Genomic DNA, 21,701 nt, shown 5'->3' with positions numbered 1-21,701 from the left:
CAGGCTTGTGCATTTATTAATAATATTATCTTGCATTGTGATGGGCTTCCCACACAGCGTACTCTTCCATATAGATGATTTGAGTTGATGTTATTTGATCCTACAACTAACTATGTAACCTAGATAGGACAGGTATTGCTTCTCCATTTTTGATAGATACAGAAATTAGATCCACTGAGGCTGTAAATTACCCATCAGACTCTTAGTCGGTGCTCTTTCTTATCTCATAAGTAAATTTTCTTTTTCTTTTTTTTAAATAATTTTCACTTTTATGCTATTAAAGAATTGAAGTTCCTATCATAATTTTAGCTTAGAGAAGCTAAAAGTATAATTTTTGAGTATGCTGAAAGTTTGTAGTTTTATAGGGTGTCTTCCTTTTTTAAAGAATCTTAGATGTAACACATTAAACTATACAAAGTAATTCTGTGTTTTACCAATATTTTATTATTAATATTCCTTATAAGTATAGTCCTTTTCAGTACACCCATAAGGCACTGTGGCTCTCACTTTTAACACTGATTTTCTTTTTCTTTCAGTGCAAATCCAGCCTACCATGAGTTATTGTTAACGGTTTTATGGTATGGTGTTGTCCATACTTCAGCACTTGTGAGGTGTACTGCTGCTAGAATGTTTGAGGTATGTAAACAAATGCTTCTGTTGGTTCAGATTATAATCATTTTCTCTGGAAGAGGGAGAAGGGAATGTTTTTTTAAAAAAAGGCTTCGCATATTATGTTGCTGCGTATTTTATGGTATTGAATAGTGTCTAGTTGTGTACTGTGTGATGGGGCAGAAATTTAGCTTTGACATTTTTAAGAATGTTTTCTAGCCTTGATGGTTCCTTGGATGTTATTCTCAGTTCCATTTCTCAGGTTTTCTTTTAAATCTTATATTAATTTCCATGCTATGTAAATCTTTCCAACTATACTTTTCTATTTACTGAGGTATATGCCTACAAAAATAAACTAAAGCAATATCAGATACTTTTAAAGTTACAAAATATAGTTGTATTCATGAATAGCATTAAAAAATCAATTGTTGCCATTATGGAAATATTTATTTTATTGATTACTTCTACTTCACTATTCCCTCACATATCATATCAGGAATAGCATCCCTGTAGATTATCAGCGCATAGATTTATAAGAGAGAATAGACTGCTCATATGATTTAACTAGATTTTCTTAAATCGCCACCTACCCAAGTTAACTGTGAAAACTGAAATACCTGTTTTTTGTACCCATCATAGAGGAAATTAGGTCATTGCTTAGAAATATATATATATTTCTAGAACTGGTAATTGAGCACTAAAATTGGTGTAGAGTATTTCTTATTGCTATTGAGTCTTGCCATAGAGCCAGACTACCTGGGTTCATTGACTGTCTCTGCCACTTAGTGGCAAGTTCAAACATCTCTTGCCTCAGTTTCCTCATCTACAAAGTGAAGATGATAATAAATACCCATCCCAAAGGATTTTTGTTAATATTAAGAATTAATACTTATTTTTCTCTCCCCCTCTTCCATTCTCTCTCTGTAAAATAAAGACATATTTAATTAAAAAAAAAAACAAAAAAGACCCTGGCCAGTGTGGCTCAGTTGGTTGAGTGTTGTCCAAAAGGTCGCCAATTCAAGTTCTGGTCAGGGCAGATGCCCAGGTTTTGGGCTCAGTCCCCAGTAGGGGGCATGCAGGAGGGAGCTGATGAACAATGTTGCTCTCTCTCCCTCTCCCTTTCTCTCTCTCTAAAATAAATAAAAACATTTTTTTAAAAGAATACTTATAAAGCCTTTAAAACAGTGTCTGGCACATAATAAGAGCTTAATAAATGTTAACTGTTATTATCATTTTTTTTTAATTTATGCTGTTACTTCACAAAATAATATAGTAGTTTAGGGAACATATTTATCCAAACTAAAGTGTCCCAAATATGCATGTGATTCTTAAAATATCTTAATTTATTTCCACAAGAAAAATTGGATATTTATTCACACAAAAATTGGAATTTTCCCACAATTTAAGATAAATTGCAATTGAAGGATAGAGCTCTGATATATTTAAAATATATACTTTCTGAAACTTTTAAATATGTAAATTAGATTTGTGGAATTTAAATAAAATTTCGTTGTTATCTGGAAGTTGAAAATTCCCTGTCCATAAAACTGTAGTCAAGTGTTCTTTGTCAAGGTGAATGCCAAATTAGAAATTCAGTTTGATGTCTAATATAAGTTCCTTCTGGTGTAAATAATTTTTGATTATTCAGTATGCTGAAAAAGAGTAATTACCCTGGAAGAAAAAAGTCTCTCTTTAACCCCTTCCTCCTCCCAAAAGAAAAAAGCATCCTTTTAAATGAAGAGCTATTTCTTTAAATATACTCTCTTCATAGGATTTTATTCTAGGACTATAAAAACTATTGCTTTTAAACCATTTGTTTCTAAATTGTATGTATACACTGGTAAAGCAACTCATATAAGTGGAAATAATTTAAATAAATAAAATGAAGCACCCTCCCTTTTTATTTGTTTTTGAATTTTTTTTTCACCTTATTTCTCGTATGTGGCTTTTGTCAGGTTTTGGTTTCTATGTTTGCTGTCAGTGCTGGTCTAGAAACTATGCCTATGCTTAAGCAGCTTTCAGTGTTTTCTCAGGTTGATTATGAGCTTCTGAGTCTAATTTGAGAGACTTATTTCAGCATTTTTTCAAATTTATTTATGATAAGTTTTCACTGAGCATGCTAGTAAAAACCATCAGGAAGAATTAGTTACTTTTTTGTCAATGACCCTTATTTTAAACAAAATTATATTAAAGTAATAAGTATATTTATAATATTTGCTTTGATACTAATAGTATATAATTTATAGTTATGCCTGCTTCCCCCCCACCCAAAAAAATAAGTTAATTTTAAATTAAAAACATAAAAACAGGACACCTAAAATAAAATAAAAAATTTAATGTAAGACCAGAAACTATTGAGAAGAAAGCAAGAAATGCTATACCAGGAACATAATATGAGATACCTCAGTGAAAATAAACACTAAATTTATCTCTGAGTTTTCAGACGAAGGACAAAAAGGGGAAACCCAGTCAGTTGTGTGTTTTCATTGTTAGTAGCAGGCAGTACGTTACTCTCTGAAGTAGCGAATTCTTATTGAAATTGATTTATAAGGTGACTTTATCATGTGTCTCCCAGTGTGACATAATGAGTTTCCCAAAAGATGCAGAAAGAACTTCATGTAATAGTTTCTTATGTCGATCATAAGGAAATTAAGCACGTAAGAGCTCACAGAGAGCATGGGCTTTAGACAGGTGTGATGGGCTCCATTTTCTAGCTTCACTTCTAAAACCCTGGACCAAGTTACTTAACTTCTTTAAGGCTCATTTCTTCATCTGTTTGAAACACTGATAATACTTGTACTTACCTCATCAGGTTTGAAGATCAAATGAGATATTGTATGTAAAGTGTGTAATAATTGATAGCTTTAAATTTTGTTGTCTGATAGTCTAACTTAGCAAAGAAATTAGCCTTAAAAAAACCCAAAGTAGTGAAAAATTAACTTGTCCCTAGATTATCCTCTTTTTTTATTAATGTTTTTTGGGTGGCATAAGGTAACACATTTCAAGGTACACTTAACTGATTCAGATCTAAGCTAATTTATAAAATGATACAGAGATAAGGGTTTTATTTAACAGTATTTAAACTTCTTTTTCCTATTTCTTTGTACCTGATATCATTAATGTTTGATACTAGTAGTAAATAAAAAAGTTCTCATGTCATTTTATTCCTGCCTAATTATCCGTGGTATTTTTATAAAAATTATTTGAGAATGTTGAAGTAAATTCTAAAGTGAATCAGTTGTTAAATGGTAACAGATTGTAAAATTAAGAATCTTCACATAAAGTGAGCTCCGCTCCCTCTGATGTGTTGTGTAGGAGAAATGTGTTAACATATGCACACGGTGTTGGGCTTTTGTAACTGAAAATTCCATGGCATCTTTTATCTTCCAAGAGGACTGGTTCTCTCTTACAAGAGAACAGATTGATTAGCATTTAGCATTACTTTGTGTTTACATTCTGAATTTGAGAATTTAGGATTAGGATATTGCCCTTCTCTATTAAAGTCGTAAAATTCAGTAATTTTTCTAAAAACAAGATGCATACTTCTCAATATTGCCCTCTTGTTCTATTATATAGGGTTGGTGGCTAAATGATTTATTTTATGATTAGATTATAGAGATGAGTCTGTGCTCATTGTATATACTTTTTTATTTACTTGAGCTTTTAGAGAAATATCAAAGAACTCTTTGTAAATGTTAGCTACTTGAACCAATCAGGAAATTTTTGTTTTTATAATATATTTTTAATTTCAGTAACATTGGTGTATAACATTATATAAGTTCAGGTATGCAATATTATAAATTGACATCTTATGTACTACATCATGCTCACCACCAAAAGTCTAGTTTCCATCTTTCACCATACAATAAATTTTTTTTTAATTTTTTCCTAATATATCACAAATCATATATCCTTGGAGTACTCATAATAATTAAACTCATGTTTCTTGAATGTTTAGTCTTTGTCAGGCACAATGTTTAAGTATATTATGTGTAATTATTAGCATAACTATCCTTTAAATTAGATTGACAGTATCACCATTTTCAGATGAGAAAACTTGAGTTTCAAGAGATTAAGTAATAATGTTCCTAAAGCCACATGGTTAATAAGTGGAGAGCTAGAGTCTGAACCCAGATCTTACTCCCACATGTCATACTTTCCACTAGGCTATATTATATCTCTCTCTACCTCAAAAGAGAAAACTATGTGATGTAAAAAGTTGGGGATTTTCCTATGTGAATTTTAAATTTACTTGCTATAGAACAGTCAGAAGCGATTTAGTGGTGGCTACTAGCCATTTGAGTTTTGTTTGAAAACAGTCCAGTTTGTACCTTGTTGGTCATAATAAAATCACACCAGATTTACTTAAAGAATTTTAACCATAGAATCCAGTATGTGTCTTCCTTTTAGCTTTTTTTTTTTAAGTGAAGCTTTCTTTAAATTGCATCTTAATTGAACATTGAAATTGCATAGACTGACCAAAAGTACAAACTGCCATTGAATTGGACAAACTCTGTTCTTGTGGACTGACAGGCTATTTAAGCTTTATTTTCCTCCTGAGCGCACTCTGCCTTTATAAAGCTCCAGTAGCAGTATTTGCTTAGCTTCTAATTTTGTTTTTGCTTTTGTGTTTTCTCTCTTTCTCTTGGTTATTCCTTTCTTCCTCCCGTGGCATTGTGTTTGCTCTTAACATGCATCACCTGTGAATACCCCCTGCGCCGCCCACTCAGCTGTTGGTGAAGGGGGTGAATGAAACTCTGGTAGCTCAGAGGGTGGTTCCTGCTCTCATTACTCTCTCCAGTGACCCTGAAATGTAAGTGTGGTCCCTGCCTTTTACATTCAGCATCCCTTTCAAAGCGCGCCTGTCAAGAAGTAACCATCAGCTTTTAAATTCATTGACGAATATGTTTATCTCTTTAAAATAATAATATTGGAGTATGCTTTTTGATTTTAAACTTTATCATACTCAAGATATTTATGCATCTTTAGATCAACCTTCACAGTAAGCTTAATTTGGAGGCCATATATTTAAATATATATATATTAGTAGTATTAGTTCTCAATAAACATTTCCAAAACTTAAAACATGCTGATGGACTATTTCTTCCAAGCCAAGAAGGGATGCTCTGCTAATCTCACTAATACGTTGTTACCAGTAAGTATAGTGGCATGAACCAAAGGCTTAACATTTTAATGTCTCGAATGGGTGACTAAACCAAGAAAGGCCAATCAGTCTGCCTGCCCATCCTCAGTCACAGCTAACCCAGTTCTCATTCCAGTTTACCAAACCATTTTTTATTGCATGTTGACTGGTTTACAGCTGACTCTACGAGGCATGAGTGAAGCGTTAGTTGACAAGCGGGTTGCTCCGGCCCTTGTTACCTTGTCCAGTGATCCTGAATTGTGAGTTTCACAGACTGCGACCTTAAGTTATCCTGTCTGCCTTTTTGAGCATTCTTCTTGGTCTGCCTTTTAAAATTTTAATTTGTCATTGCTAGAGACTTAATACAGTATATTTACACTGTACTTACTTTGATATACATTTTAATAATAGTTATTCATATCAAAGAAAGCTTCAGTTTCTTTCTCTTTCAATTCTAACAGCTCTGTCAGGATTGCCACAATTCCAGCCTTTGGCACTATTATGGAAACGGTTATTCAAAGAGAGGTAGGAAATGAAATTTATTTCTATCTGTGTATTGTTGAGGTGATAACAGATTATTGTACATGTACCTGGTGGTGAGGGCAGGGAGCATCATACCTTTCATTTTATTTCTTACTTGTGGCCAGAAGAGGACCTCAGTATTTGAAAACATAATAGTCTGCCCAGAGTATATTATTGTATCCTAAGAAAATCTCTAGTTTTTCTTCTCAATTAGAAAATTAAGTATAAGCCGACTCTCAGATGTTCTATTTTAAGCCTAGCTGGGTACTGCAGTTTTGAGTAATCCTTCAAACCATATCTAGTTCCAAAGCCGCCTATTATCCACTAGACTTCTGGACAGTGTACATAAATTCCTGATTGCCAGTTTGTACAGTTTTGAAGACTACTTTGTCAGATAACTTTAGGAACACAAACCTATCTTGGTGTCACAAATGGAGGCTGGTCACAAATGGAGGCTGGAGGGCACACGTATTCTCCTGACTGTGTCATTGATGTCACGCTGCAAGTCATCGAATGGACTGGTACCTCACTGCCTCACACCTCACTGGGACACTGCTCTGCCACGTCTGCTACACACTACCAAAGCCGCATCCCCAACATTTCGTTTTGAACTAGAAACTTATGTTTTAATTTCAAGTTTGTTAACTTTTATCTGCCATATTAACTGTAAGACACTTCTCAAAATTAGTATCAAAATTTCATCCATTATTATGAAATTGGACATGTCTTTATACAAATGAAAAACCCTATAGAAGATAAATTATTTGTGGACATATTACTTAACCACTTAAATGTAAAACAAGATTTTTCATCTAATAGACACTTCCCCAAAAAAGAAACACTGTTTTGTAAAATTCCTTTGTCATGTAGATTGTTTTATAACAAAAATTAAATAACTTTGTTGGTTATGGAAAAAATGTTTTCCATTCTTCACTTATATATTTCATTGGTGAAGCAACATAAAAAAAAAAAAAGTACATCATTCTGCCAAGCTTGCAGTTTTGGCCAAATTTCAACATGTTCTTAAATCCTAAAATAAAAATGTCTTTTAGGGAAATGTGAGTAAGATGTAAGTCATTAGTGACTCATAGCTTTCGGAAGGTGAATAATTGGGTAACTTATACTGTGATTTGTTTTAAGAATTATAATTTAGATACAAAATACTATTTATCTCTTTTTTTCCCTAAATATAGTGGGGTCTTTTTATTTGTTTTAAGTTTTCAGGTACTATTTTTTTATTTCCTAAAACAAAAAATGAGGAATTAAGCATTAAAAGGTAAAACCTTTTCTGAGTCAAAAAACTAAGTGCTTAATTTCAAATTTTTGCTACCATGTTGATATAAAACATTTAACTCCAATGCTGGAAGCCATGTTTAATGTGTATCTGTCTCTTTAACAACTCTGCTCAATTTTAATGTTCTATAAAATGACTGTACAATATCCACTTTTAAGTTGCTGGAAAGAGTGAAAATGCAGTTGGCTTCTTTCCTGGAAGATCCTCAGTATCAAGACCAATATTCTTTGCATATAGAGATCATAAAAACATTTGGGAGAGTTGGGCCTAACGCAGAACCAAGGTTCCGAGATGAGTGTAAGTTGCATCTTTGTACCTTTTTTCCTGAATTGTAATGTCGGATCAAAGCCAGAGGCTTCTCTGAGTACTTGTCATGTATTAAAGCCTTTCTCCACTTTGTCTTTCGTGTACTGAAAGCTGAAAGTGAAACAAGTTGGTTATTGTGAATTGCTCAGTATTACTATTACTGGATGGTTTCTTATACTGTACACTGACTGCTGTAACACATATGGAAATAACTCAAACAATTTCAAGTTATTTTAAAAATATTTCTTAAAACTGTTAATTTCAAAATACTGTGCTGCCTTATATTTAGAGCTTATTATTTAATTCTTATTTTTAAAGAAATTTTTGTGTTTCTAGATATATTATGAAGAATATGCATTTCTTCCACTTAGCATGGCATTCAGTTATTATTTTGGGATTCTTTTTTTCTTTCTTTTTTCTTCTTCTTTTTAATCCTCACCTGAGGATATTTTTTCCATTGCTTTTCAGAGAGATGGAAGGGAAAGAGAGAGGAGGGGGGAGGGGGGAGGGAGGGAGGGAGGGAGGGAGGGAGGGAGGGAGGGAGGGAGGGAGGGAGGGAGGGAGGGAGGGGGAAACATTGATGTAAAAGAGACACATCAGTCTGAGAAAGACACATCGATTGGTTGCCTCCCACATGGGCCCCTTGGTTGCTGGGATGGAGCCTGCAACTGAGCGAGGTATGTGCCCTTGGCCAGAATCAAACCCGGGACCCTTCAGTCCATGACTGACACTAACCACTGAGCCAAACCAGCCAAGGCTATGACATATTATTTTGTTTTAATTCACAGCTTGTTGATCTATTGAATGACCTGCAGGGTTATCTGCTAAAACATATTCTTGTGTTTCTATAGTATCTCTTTACTGTGGGCCTCAACCTTTATGGCAGTTTCTTTGGGTGGCATCAGGCTTCCAGTAATTATACTCCAAACGCATGTCAGTTATCACTGCTATACTTTAGCCCTTTTATTCTTAGCAATTTGACATGCTCTAAGGAGGACCACAAGTTTGGCTTCATAAGTCAGTTTTCTTTCTAGTACAAAATTGGATTCTCCCACAGGCTGGTTATTGCGTATCCAGCCTGGTATTTTTAAGAGTCATCAACAGGAAATCAGGATTTGAACTGTAGTGTCCAAAAGGTCTGCTGAGGTCATGAACACTTACTGAGCTACAGAAACACAATCGGTACAGATGTCGCAGCCCGGGACAATGCACATATAATGAAATGTTGAATTCTGGAGTTAATTCTGTCTCCCTTCTGTGATTTAGGAAGATTCTTAGTTATAACTCTTAACTGGCTCTAGACTAGGATTTAAAGTAACTTCTGTAGATTTGATTTCTAGTTAAACAGGTTAAGAGGATAGTGTGCAGTGTGGTTGTTGAGTTTCCAAGGAGAACATTCAGGAAGAATTACCTGGGTAGTTGGTCAGAGAAAGAGCAGAAGGAATAAAGAGGCCATGTAGCAATAGATAAAGAAGTGCAAGGAAGATGAGTCTTAAAAGGTTTGGGCAGAAATGAACTAGAGAATCTTTGAGAGAGAATATCTTAGGAGCCACCAGTTTGGTGGCTCTGTTCATTAACTTGTCTCAGCATGCCAGTGAATGAATTGGAGTTTAAATGATTTCACTGGGAAATCATGATTGTTTGGAGTTTTTGTTTCCTAAAATTTGTTTAGAGCTCCTCTGAATTATGTAGTTAACTAATTTTCACAAGTCAAAAAGTCTCCTAGAAATGGCTTTTGTTATCCTAATTTTTTGTGGGGGTTTTTTTGCCATTTACTAAGTTAAGCATAAAAGTTGTGTTTATAGTATCTGTTTATTGAGGAAGCAGGAAGTTTTTCTAGGAGGAGAGTGTGGCTTTAATAGACACAAACTCAATGTGAACATGAAAGAAGTCACTGTAGTTGGTCAGAGTGCGTGCTTATGAATGATGTTTCGGGTTCCCCAACCAAGCAGAGACTTGTGATCAACAAGGGGCCATGTGACCAACAGTTTGATAATCACAGACCCTACCCTGGAGCCATTTCTCCAAGGAATCCTAGTTTTAGTGGGAAATGGTATATATTTAGAAGACAGTCTTAGGCAGTAGGAGAATTCACTGCTACTGAATTGTTTCTTGGGCCATCACTTTTATTTTAGCAGTAGGTTGACTATATTTTTGAAATTTCATATTATTCATTGAGATATAAGATACTGAGCCCACTGAGTAACTTAAAACACTCAACTATCAGTGCTGTTTGACATTGGTCTTTGCTAAGAATTTGAGAAACTAGAACAAATAGTAATTTTATAAAGGTGTGAAATAATTTGATGTTGAAAAAGACTACATATACTTTATTTATCTTTTGTTTACTAGCAATGGAAATACCTGATTCTTATAAAGAAAGTTATTTGTAAAAATAACAGTACAAAAAGTATGTTGTTTACATTTGTTTATTTATTTTTTGTTTTTCAAATTGGGAAATTGAATTACAACGAGCCCAAACAACCTGTATACATCCTCTTAATTAGGTCATAATGACAGTGCTATAGTCTGTTTCTCCCAATTCTCAGATCACTCTATTCTGAAAAATACGCTTTCTTTCCTAGTAAGAGAAAGCAAGCATAGGATGTGGATAATCTTTTGAAAATCATCTAGAATTAAAATGAAATTTTATAAATTAAAATGAAAAATTATTTTTTAAGATGTCTGAGTGTTGTGTGTGCACGTTTGGGATAAAAAATGTAATAATTTCCTTTTCTATTTTTCAGTTGTTATACCACATTTGCATAAGTTAGCCTTGGTGAACAACTTACAAATTGTGGATTCCAAAAGACTGGACATTGCTACCCATCTTTTTGAAGCCTACAGTGCACTTTCCTGTTGTTGTATCCTTGAATAATGCGTATCTATGTTTATATAACCAATCTTACAGTGAACCACCTCTGTTGTTAAAGGTTAAGAAGTTGAATTTTTTTCTTCAACTCACATAAGGATTGCAGAAAATTAAAAATTTGATTTGACTTTCCCCACTCCTTATTCTAGCCCTCTCATAATTTTACAAGATAATTTTAAGTCCTCTGTGCTTATGTAGTTTTAAAAACACTGACTAATTTTTATTTATGTTAATCTGCTGTATAACTGATCAAGAGATGAATTATAGCTGAGGCTTCTGTTAATCAAAAGGAAGCCTGTATGTGTCCTTGGGTTTGGATTTTTCAGTGAATGTTGAACCATCCGTATCCAGTGGAATACAGTGAATACCTCCTGAGAGAGGTCACTCATTGAAAAAGTACAGTGTACCCTGCCGGTGTGGCTCAGTTGGCTAGAGCATTGTCCCATACACCAAAAAGGTGGTGGGTTCGATTCCCGGCCAGGGCACATACCTGGATTGTGGGTTTAATCCCTGGTCGGGGAGCAACTGATTAATGTCTCTCTCTTGCTCTCTCTCTCTCCCCCCCCTGCCCCCCTCCTCTCTTCCTCTCTAAAAGTACAGTGCCAGTATGACTGATCATCTTCAGTGAAGGCAGAAGTGGAGGAAAGCTCAGATCATTTAATCCATATCAACCACTGCATTTTATAAATGATTAAAATAAAGCTTACATTAGTCACTTCTGTTTTTTATAATTAAAAAGCAAAACTGTGACTAGAACAAAGAACTTTAGCTATCCTCTTAAATGTTTTCTTTACTCTTTAGGCCTAGTAAAATAAAACTAAGAAGGAAGTAAAGATAATAGTGCGCCAAATGAACTCCAGTTTCTAGGCTCTCCCATTGAAAGGCAGGTGAGTTCAAGAAAGGGGAACTAAGAGGTCAAAAAAGGAGTGACAAGCTGGATACTGAAACAAATATAAAAGTACATGCTGGACACCATAGTCAGAGTTTGATTATAACAGGAAAGAAGTGACAGTAGAGAGAAGTTTTTAGCGATTCATAGGGGAAAGTAAAGAACAAAGGAAGAGTTTTAGGATTAAAATTTATGGTTTCACATTGTTCTTACTATTTTTTATTTTATTTTTGTATTGAATTTATTGGGGTGACATTGGTTAATAAAGTTATATAGGTTTCAGGTGTATAATTCTATATACATCGACTGTACATTGAGTGTCATATTGTTATATACCAGATTGAAGTAATAAGTAAAGTGAACAGATACTTTCAAATGAGACAGATATGTTCCAAAATGCCCCTGAAACTTGCTGGCACTGGGTCCTTAACTGGAGTGTTCCAGTGGGAGGTTAGTTTTGTTCAGAGTAAGTCAAATGGAGAAAGTAGAAGCTTAGAGCTGTTTGTTGAGGAGCTGTTTGTACTTTTGGAAATGTTAAAACTTGAGGTTGGATGCATGGTTGAGAGCATTTTATTTTGGGACTCTACTACAAACTATTCATCTGGTTGGTGTAAACCGTTTTTTTATAATATGGATTATAAAGTGGGCAGAGATACCATATTTGATAATTTTGTGCCTTAACTCTCCATTAGTCCATCTTCTAGAAGTTTGATTCCACTAAAAGGAGAACTTACTATCATTCTTGATTTATCTTGTTGGCATTTTCAGCTTATTAAACATAGAGGAAGCAAAAAGAGGAAGCGATATTCTGAATTAGCAGGGAAGAACTCTTCAGTAATGGAGAAGTGACAGGACCCTTACATGAAAGTAATAATGGCATGTCAGAGTTTGCATTTCAAAAAAAGAAAACACTGGAATGTTCACACCTGTTCCCTAGACTTTGTAAAAGTAGACGTTGAAAAACTGAAGTGATAAGTCATGTATATTCTGAAGTAGCAGAGAGTTTATAAAGCGATATGCCTCAAGGAAAATGGGAAAGTCAGAAGATCAATGGGCAAGGCAGTGGCTTCTAACGAGCGTAGAAGGCTGCATAGAAGGGAAGTCTGCATAGAAGGAATATTATTGTGGGCTTAAGTATGCAGAGAATGTTACTAGAGTAAATACATTAAAAAGTCTTTACATCAGTGCAGTACCGGGAAGAACCAACTTCACAATAGACCCTGTTCAAGTACTAAAAATGTTAGTTCTGCATGAGTCAGAGCTTGTACTTGTGTCAACAGGATGGTGTGGCCACTAATAGAGTCACATTGTCCGAATCTGTTCTGCTGCTCCATTGCATTCTGAGTTCCGTTCCATTCTGAGCAGCATTGGCAAGAATACTCTGGTGTATTCCTCTCAACACTGACATGATATTTAAATAGGACATAGAATAACTGTAATGTTTAACATTCAGCATGGCAGTAAGTCAAGAAATCATATTTTAAATTTTTTTGAAGAAATTTAGAAATGTTTAACCTGGAGAAGAGATGGCTTGGGGACGAAAAGATAATTTAAAAAGTATTTTAAAGGTTGTTATTAGAGCAGAAAGTTTAGGCACACTGTAACTGAGATGCAGAACTAATACAAGCAGAGGCCACAGAGAGGCCGATTTTGTGTATTAGAAAGATTTTCTCATGGAGCTATCTAAAAATGCAAGGATCTCTCTTAGGAAACTGAATGTCCAGTCATTGTTAGCAGTCAGGGGCCTTGTAACCAGCATTCACAAGACGAGGTAGATAGAGGTGATTCCTAATGTGAGATAGGACTAAATGACCTCTGAGCCTTCAGCCCTTAAGAAAGATTGTTTGGTTCCATGGAGAAAAGATAGAACCAAACAGAGTAGAAAAAGCAGAGAAGAGTGAATTCCCTCTTACCTCCAAACAAGGCCATCTTCAGCTCCTCGATCCATGCACATATTTCTAGATCAGAGTCTTAATGACTAATCCAAAGGTCATTCACAGTTCCTTCTTGGTGGTACTTTCCCCATATCTAGAAAATAAGACTACATGACCATTAGGTTGCAGCCCTCTTTATGTCTGTAGGGTTTGGTTTATATGTAAGAGGAACCTTATTTATAAACACATTTTATTTGTAACTGTATTTTTAAGGCCTAATTGTATGATATACTGATTTTTTTACTTAAATTCGTTATTTTTCTTTCTAAAAAGACTAATTTACTCATCTTTATAAGGGAACTCGTTTTCTGGCATTTTTCACTTTTAATATGGTATAATATTAAAAAGAACTTGTTAAATGCCTGACAACTGTGATAAGGTGAGGGTATATCAGAACTGAGGTAGATAAGGAAGGTGAATTGTTTTCTTGAAAAATGCATCTGCTTTCTTGATTCCTTTGAATGTCAAAATAATCAACTAAAACTCAAAGGCGACCAGGAAATATAACTAGTACTAATATTACAGTAAAAGCTCTCTTACCCAATTCAATTAGGACCAGTAGTAGATCAGTTTAATAGGATGGCTAAAGCAAGGAATCAAGAGAATGTTATATACCTAAGATAACTTATTTTAACTTGGAATGCATAAATATATTTTCTTTTACCAATCTTTTTCTTCTTTTAAATTGATTTTAGAGAGAGAGAGGAAGGGAAAGGGATAGAGAGATAGAAACATCAATGTGAGAGAAATACCTATCATATGCCTCCTGCACGCCCCCTGCTGGGCATTGAGCTGGCAAGCCAGGCGTGTGCCCTGACTGGGGAATTGAACCTGTGACCTCTTGGTTCATGGGTTGACGCTCAACTACTGAGCCACACTGGCCAGGCTCTTACCAATCCTTTGATGTAAGACTGAGGCATTTCATTTGTGTGATTCCTGATTAGAAAAATATCTTTCTTAGACAAAAAACCACATCTATGATTTTCAGGTTAAGTCTTTTTTTAAAAAAGATCAAGAAATCTTTCTGACACTGGTTATAGAATTATTCTAGTTTTATATTTTTTTTACTAATCTTTTACAGTTGTCGCATACATACATAATTAAAAAGCAATGTTTTAAGCAATTGGCCTTCATCCATTTTTTCTAAAACTTTCAATTTAGTTGTCATGGAAACATCAGTTTTCTTTCTTTTTTTTAATCCTCACCGAGGATATGTTTTTTCATTGATTCTAGAGCGAGAGGGAGGGAGGGAGGGAAACATCAATTGGTTGCCTCCCATATGCACCCCGACCAGGGATCGAACCTGCAACCTTCCTTCAGCGCATGGGCCGACGCTCCAACCAACTGAAGAACACTGGCCAGGGCCAGTTTTACTTCCTATACTCACTCTACTCATGTAAACATCCCATTAAATTACATGATTTAATTTTCACATTCATTATTTCGTGCTTACGTAGCATAATTGTGTAACGCTACGGTAATGAGAACCATAGGCAGAGAGATTTGCGGGGATAAAAGCAAATGACTCTCGATGAGTAACTGACTCAACAAAGGAGAATCGTCCTCGAGGAAGCCGGTTTACCCTGGGTGACCTGCGTGCCATCGGCGTTATTTCAGAGCTGCTGCTTTTATTTCATTCTGCTGTGCTGTTGGACATACTAGTTTTGTGTTGTTTTTAATTCCCTTAACTATGTTGTCTCAAGTCATTTCGGAAGATTTAATGGTTAATCACTTTTTACCTGGTCTCAGATGTTTACGCACTGACATGGAACATCTTTCCCCAGAGCATGAGGTAACTACAGTGCTGTCAGTGGCACGTGCACATGTTTTCAAACCTCCTGTACAGACTGTTATTCCTTTTTATGTGAGACATGATTATGATATGCTGCACTTAATTTTTTTAAATCTAGTTCAATGTCATTTTATAGGTTTATTTACTAGTTGTGAGATCCTGAGCAACCCCTCTAACACGTTTGAGCCTTTTTCATTCTCTAAAGTGTGGGTAACAATCTCTCCTGTTTGAGTATAATCAGGATCTAATAAGACAATGTAGGTGAAATGCTTTTCCTCTGTAAGATGCTAGACAGTGTTATCTCCGACCATCAACTTCCTGAGAAGATGTCTATTTTCTGTCTCCTTTTCCTCATAACTATTTGTTTTCCTGTTTCCTCCAAAACCCCGTGTATCATTCGGTTCTTATTCTCTGTCTTCAGCCTGTCTTCCTGTAGCTTTTCTTTAATCTGTAATCATGGTCAACTCTCCCCTCTTAGAGGAAGCAGAACAAAACAAAGGCAAAGCTCTCCTTCACCCCTCCCCCGATCCCTTCCCCCGCTCAGTCTACCCACTGCGTGAGCGTGCACACTGCCTGTTGGTGTACCGCGTGCGCTTCCGTGAGCGTGCACACTGCCTGTCGGTGTACCGCGTGCGCTTCCGTGAGCGTGCACACTGCCTCTTGGTGTACCACATGCACTTTCGCCGCCCGACCCCAGGGCTGCTGGCCCTAAGATCCTTGGGGATCAACGGGAAAGGACACTTTTCAGACTGATAGGGCTAGATAGGAATCCGTACCCTTTCATCCATATCTCCGTCAACACTTGGTATTCTTAAGACTTGTTCATTTGTTGGATATAAAATACTATCTTGTTATGGTTTTATGTGTCTGTTATTGGAGAACGTTATTGAAACTGATATATAGTCTTCATACAGTGGCCTTGTTAAAAAGTCCTGAAATCTAGTAGGGCAAGTGCAGCATTGCATTGTGGCCTGTTTCGAGGACTGTTCATGACCCTTAGCTTTTTCATGTAAATTGTAACATTCTTCTTGGCCGTCTAGTACTCCAAAGCCCTTATCACCTTCTAATATACGATCTAATTTACCTGTTCCTTTGTGTTTATTGTCCAGAACATAGGAACACAAACTCTTCACAAGGAGGGAATGTTGTCTGTTTCATTTGCTGTTCTCTATGTTTAAAAAAGTGCCTGGCACATAGTAGGTGGCAAATATTTGTTGTTTAGTGACCTTTGTACCCAAACATAGGCCAAGAATATTCAGGAATGCCACTTTTTTCTGGTGTGGCTGCTAGACCCCCTCACCCTTTCCATCACTTAGTCTCCCTGCAAAAAGGATGTGAATTTTTAGACGCCCAATGTAGTGTCCCAAACTATAGTAGCCACAGACCTATACTGGTCTCTGCTGTAAACATTAAAATAGAGCACCTTGCTTTTTGCAACCTGGAGAAAGCAAAGATATATGGGCTAGAATAGCTTTTCCTGGGAAGATATGTGCGTGGCCATGGTATGTGTGTGTGCTAAGTGTATAGATGTATACACATTTTACTTTTAACATGAGATGGGGGAAACTAAGGGAGACTGGGAATCAGATTTAGAAGGGAGGTTTGTGAAAATCACAATGACTTACTAAGTTAATGTGATTGAGACCTTTTCACTCTCTTTCCACACCTGATCTGGCAATCTAAAGTGAATCCCTTTAACAAAGTAACTGTCAAAACTTTAAATTTTTAATTAACACATAAGCTTATAGGACTGTTAAAAACTTTAGATTAACCATAGCATTTCACTATGTCAACTATATTTCACTAAAGTTATTTTTTTAATCAGGTTATTTTAAGTTCCATGATAAAAGAATGTGAACAAAAAGTAGAGAATAAGACCGTCCAAGAGCCTCAAGGGTAAGACATGCATTCCTTTTTTAAGACTTCATGTTAACCTTAATTTCTCTAAATTTTCTGCATGTGGTAATGGTGTTTTATATTGTAGTCATTTATTTGAAAAACAAAACATTCTTTAAAGTAGCAGTTCTTAAATGCTAGTCCACAACCCATCTGCATCAGGATTTTCTGGGGAATTTAAAATTCAGATCTCTATCCCCATTCTCTGTGCCCTCCTCTCAACAGGCTCATTCAGCCTAGAGATCTGTATGTTTAAAAGCTTCCAAAGGGATTATGTGTGTTGGATTTGGGAGTCACTGGTCAAAATAGTCTCTTAGAAATTTGTGACAGGAGTTTGTAAGCTGTAACTGGACTCACTGCATAAAGGATTGTAAATCTGTGAATATTCTAGTCACATGCTTCTAACCAAACTAATTAGAATTCAGAGATCTAGTGAAATTAAAATACAAGCATAGATGTGAATGAGTGAAGTTGGGCATTGAGGAGAGGAAATAATTTACAAGTAGACTGTGCATCCTCTTAGCTCTTGCTGAAGTAACCTTGAGCAGTTGACCTTAAATGGACTCAGTTACATGGAAAGCTCAAAGGGGTTTCCTTTGTAAAGCTGACCGCAAGGAATAAGTGTTTCATCCTATCAGGATAGGTACACACACACACACACACAAATAGCCCAGTGAGTTAGGTAATAGTAACTTACCCAGCAGGGTCACACAGCTGGTAAGTGACAGAGCCAAGACTCAGTCTCCTTCCCGATGTGCTCCTAACCACTACACAACACTGCTTCCTTTTTTATAAAGCATGGACGCGAAAGCGCCTGACCCAGGATGGTACATAAAAACTCCTCCCCATAAATACCAGTTTCCCTTTTGCGATACCAGTTCACAGTACATTTACTGAAGAAATGAAAAACTTAAAATTAAATATTGTAATTTTTAATTGCTTTACCTGAATTTTAAACTTTCTTCTTTAGCTCAATGTCAATTGCTGCAAGTTTAGTGAGTGAAGATACAAAGACCAAGTTTTTGAACAAAATGGGCCAGTTGACAACATCAGGTGCCATGTTGGCCAATGTGTTTCAGAGGAAGAAATGAAAACAAGAAGGACGCCCCAGTAGACACTATGATGGACCTCAAACATACTGGTTCCTTGTACTTGAAGTACTTGCCTTTTTTTCTTTCTTTGTTTTATGTTCTTGAATTATAATTTCATCCTAACCTCCAAAGATATTTGCACTGCTTTCGATTATTGCTGTATATTTGTTAATTTTGGAGTTATAACTGTGGTGATAGGAAAGCGAGTCAATAGTCTGTACCAAGTAAGTCCCTCTTCTACGTTCTTGTCTTTCAGAATATTTTTTATATATATAGTGAAGAGCTTTTTTGTTTTGTTTTGTTTTTTTAATTTTTGGATGGGATATTAGCAAATATCTGTATTATACACTAAGCTATTACAATGGTACTTAAAATAATGTAAATTTGAAGTCATTGTTATAAAGTAATAAAAGTGGAGATTACTTAAGTATTTAAATTATGAAAGAATAATGCAGACTTTTTATTGTTTCTTAACTGACTAGAAAGAGCCACCAGCATTACTCTGTGCCTTTTGGACTTCAGTTTGTGTGTCTGTGGGAACCGTGTGCATTCCATTCACACAGTATTTATACTGCTGTGATGAATCTGAATTACAAATCCTGCAGTACATAGATAATAATGAAACTCTCAACATTTCAGAGCTCTCCTGAATATTCTTTAAGTGCTATTTAAACCTCCCCAGCACTACATGCATATAATGGACTTACCTGAGGAAAGACAGCACATAAACTTGGGGAGTGGCAGCCAAGGTGAATTTACAAACTGCTGTGTAGTAGATTTAAATATTTAAAATAAATGTAAGTAAGAAGAGCTAATAATTGTGAAAATTTTCCCCAAATTGAAATACAGAAGAAAATGTGGTTTGAATCTGAAATTTAACACTTATGTAAAACATTTTATTTAAGATATTTTCTAATGATTTTAGTTTTACAGATTATCTTTTCAATCTCTGTGTTACAGAAAAGTACCTGTAAGTTAAGGACATTTGGGAGCTGCCCTTTTCCCTCTCAACTAAAATGTCATTGGCTAAATTATTATTGGTTAGTTAACCCCTTGTCCCTTAAAGTCAGTGACCGTTCCTGTGTTTGATGTATATTACATAGAGTCTAAGTCAGTGTACAGGTCCCCTGGAATTTGACAGTTGTCTATAAAGTAATGCAACTTGAAGTAGAAAAGAGTTGTACTGGGCATAGAAGGGGGGTGATTGGTTTGAGGGGTTAATGTGAGGCTTTTTTGAAAAATGAATATTTTAATAAAGAATTCTTGTTTGAGCACAGTCGATGCACATAGGTGAGTCTCATGTTTGTTGTATAAACTGGTTTCGTACACTTGGAACGTAGTTGGATGACATTCACTTCCTGAGAAAGCTACCTTATCTCACATTCTACCTTATAAAATCAGTTGCTGTAAGCAAAGCCATTTTAATATTCATTCTGAAATTCTTTTTCCTATGGTGGAATGATTGTTAACAAACTAGTCTTTCTGAAAACTGTTGGATTCTAGGCATTCCTGAGAAATTGAAAGTGGCTACCTTTCATGTCAAAAATGTTGATCTATAAATAAAATGTTTTTGCATACTTGTTTTTGTTTTGTTTTTGGCTATGTGTATTTACTTCCATTTTGAAACACTATATCTATATCCAAGGGAAAGAAAATGAGAAAGCATATACTCATTAAAATGCACTAATATGTTATTTTAGGAATGTAATCTATATGAATTACCTATTTTAATTTACTTTTACTAAAAAAGATTGTTGCTATAAAATTAATACATTTTCAGAGATGATTTAGAAAAAAAAATGTTTAAACTCTCATTTGCTTTCATCTATAGAATAAGTATGTTCGTTACCAGATAAATAAATATAATGTATTTTATTGTGATAATTTTTATTAATTTGTGAATCCACTTATTTAATTGCTAATGGTTTTTTTAAAGGCAGCAGCTAGCAAGATATACAATATATTCCAAGTCTCCCTTATGCTGTTAAATATCTAAATGTCAATAAGACTTCACTTTTATTTTCATATTGATTTTTATACTAAAATGTGGATTCTTTGAAGACAAGACAAATACTAATCATTGAGACTGTGTTCTTCCAAAACAGGCCATAAAACTCCCATACTTACTCTTTTTAAATAGAAATTAAAACAGCACAAGTGTAAGTATGCAACTTAACAGAAAGCAAAATAATGAAGGCTGATTTGAAATTATGCCTGTTTCAAAGGCAAGCCAGAGATTAACACAGTCAGGAACTTCGCTGAATTATTTCAAGAACGACGCTTGCATGGTAGCAATATCTAGCTCTGTAAACAGGCGTCTTTGACCTTTATTTATTTGCATCAGTCACTGCTTTAGAAGGATTACTTTTCTAAACATCAAATTGACTTACAACCTGAATGAAATTGTGAATAAGTAATTTTAATGGGATTTCAATTCAAGGCGCTATGAAATTTCTTTTTCTTACAAAAATAAAAGATTGGTGGTGACTGCAATTTCTTTTTCTTACCAAAATCAAAGATTGGTGGTGACTGCAGAGGTAGGGGGAGGGGGAAGGTGGGAGAGGGCATAGAGGGGATAAATGGTGATGGAAAAATAAAATTTAAAAAAAAGAAATAGAAAATTGTTTCAAATAAATGGTCTCTGATAAAGTTTGGAGAGGTAAAAAAATCGATATGCATTGAATTGTCTTTTCATGACCCCAATGTTTAAGATAATCTACGTTTGACCATGATTTGAACTTTAAGGACATAACTCTCTCTAGATACCACCTTGTTGATCTGCGATAGCAGACTACAGCTAACATTTTGTGCTGGTTACTGATTTCTTTAAAAAACAAACATATATATAGAGAGAGAGGGAGATAGATATATACACACACATATATATTACATATATATGTTTTTATTGATTTCAGAGAGAGGAAGGGAGAGGGAGAGAGATAGAAACATCAGTGATAAGAGAGAGTCACTGATCCGCTGCCTCCTGCACACCCCCTCCTGGGGCTCAAGCCCACAACCCGGGCATGTGCCCTGACCCGGAATTGACCATGACCCCCAGGTTCATCTGTTGACGCTCAATCACTGAGCCACACTGGCCGGGCTGGTTACCAATCTCTTAACTGTTTTCTGTGTAAAGAATGCACAGGGTGTCAGTGTGTGTGTGTATATATTTTTGGAGACACTCTATATTTAAAGAGCTTTGTAATTAGCTATTTTAATTTCTAAAATTCTCTAGATTGGATAGGTAACAAAATTCCATCTTTATGTTGGATATTAACTCTTATAAGCAAACTATGAAATGAATTTAGTCTTTCATGTAAATAGACATGTGTTTGAAAGTTCTAATGTAACTT

At 35.3% G+C, this 21,701-nt stretch overlaps 1 protein-coding gene across 3 annotated transcripts in view; it reads left to right on the top strand.

Annotated features, from left to right (window-relative positions):
• RELCH (RAB11 binding and LisH domain, coiled-coil and HEAT repeat containing) overlaps positions 1-19,928 on the top strand; it is a 90,105-nt gene extending 70,177 nt beyond the window's left edge. The window contains exons 22-30 of one of the 3 annotated variants that reach the window (XR_013999625.1): positions 537-636; positions 5,340-5,422; positions 5,930-6,012; positions 6,214-6,277; positions 7,727-7,865; positions 10,622-10,738; positions 15,273-15,361; positions 17,187-17,257; positions 18,228-19,928. Coding sequence is in view for 2 of the 3 variants with exons in the window: in XM_081148753.1 (XP_081004879.1) it covers positions 537-636; positions 5,930-6,012; positions 6,214-6,277; positions 7,727-7,865; positions 10,622-10,738; positions 15,273-15,361; positions 17,187-17,257; positions 18,228-18,348 (784 nt within the window). In the remaining variant the exon portion in view is untranslated. The remainder of the gene's footprint in view (positions 1-536; positions 637-5,339; positions 5,423-5,929; positions 6,013-6,213; positions 6,278-7,726; positions 7,866-10,621; positions 10,739-15,272; positions 15,362-17,186; positions 17,258-18,227) is intronic. The other 2 variants (XM_081148753.1, XM_081148752.1) reach the window with 2 other exon arrangements.
• Positions 19,929-21,701: the final 1,773 nt, after the last annotated feature.

This window comes from Miniopterus schreibersii (genome assembly GCF_964146895.1).
Source record: "Miniopterus schreibersii genome assembly, chromosome: 10".
Taxonomy (NCBI): Eukaryota; Metazoa; Chordata; class Mammalia; order Chiroptera; family Miniopteridae; genus Miniopterus; species Miniopterus schreibersii.
Note: the sequence above shows the minus strand (reverse complement) of the source record. Positions and strands in the feature narration are given on the sequence as shown.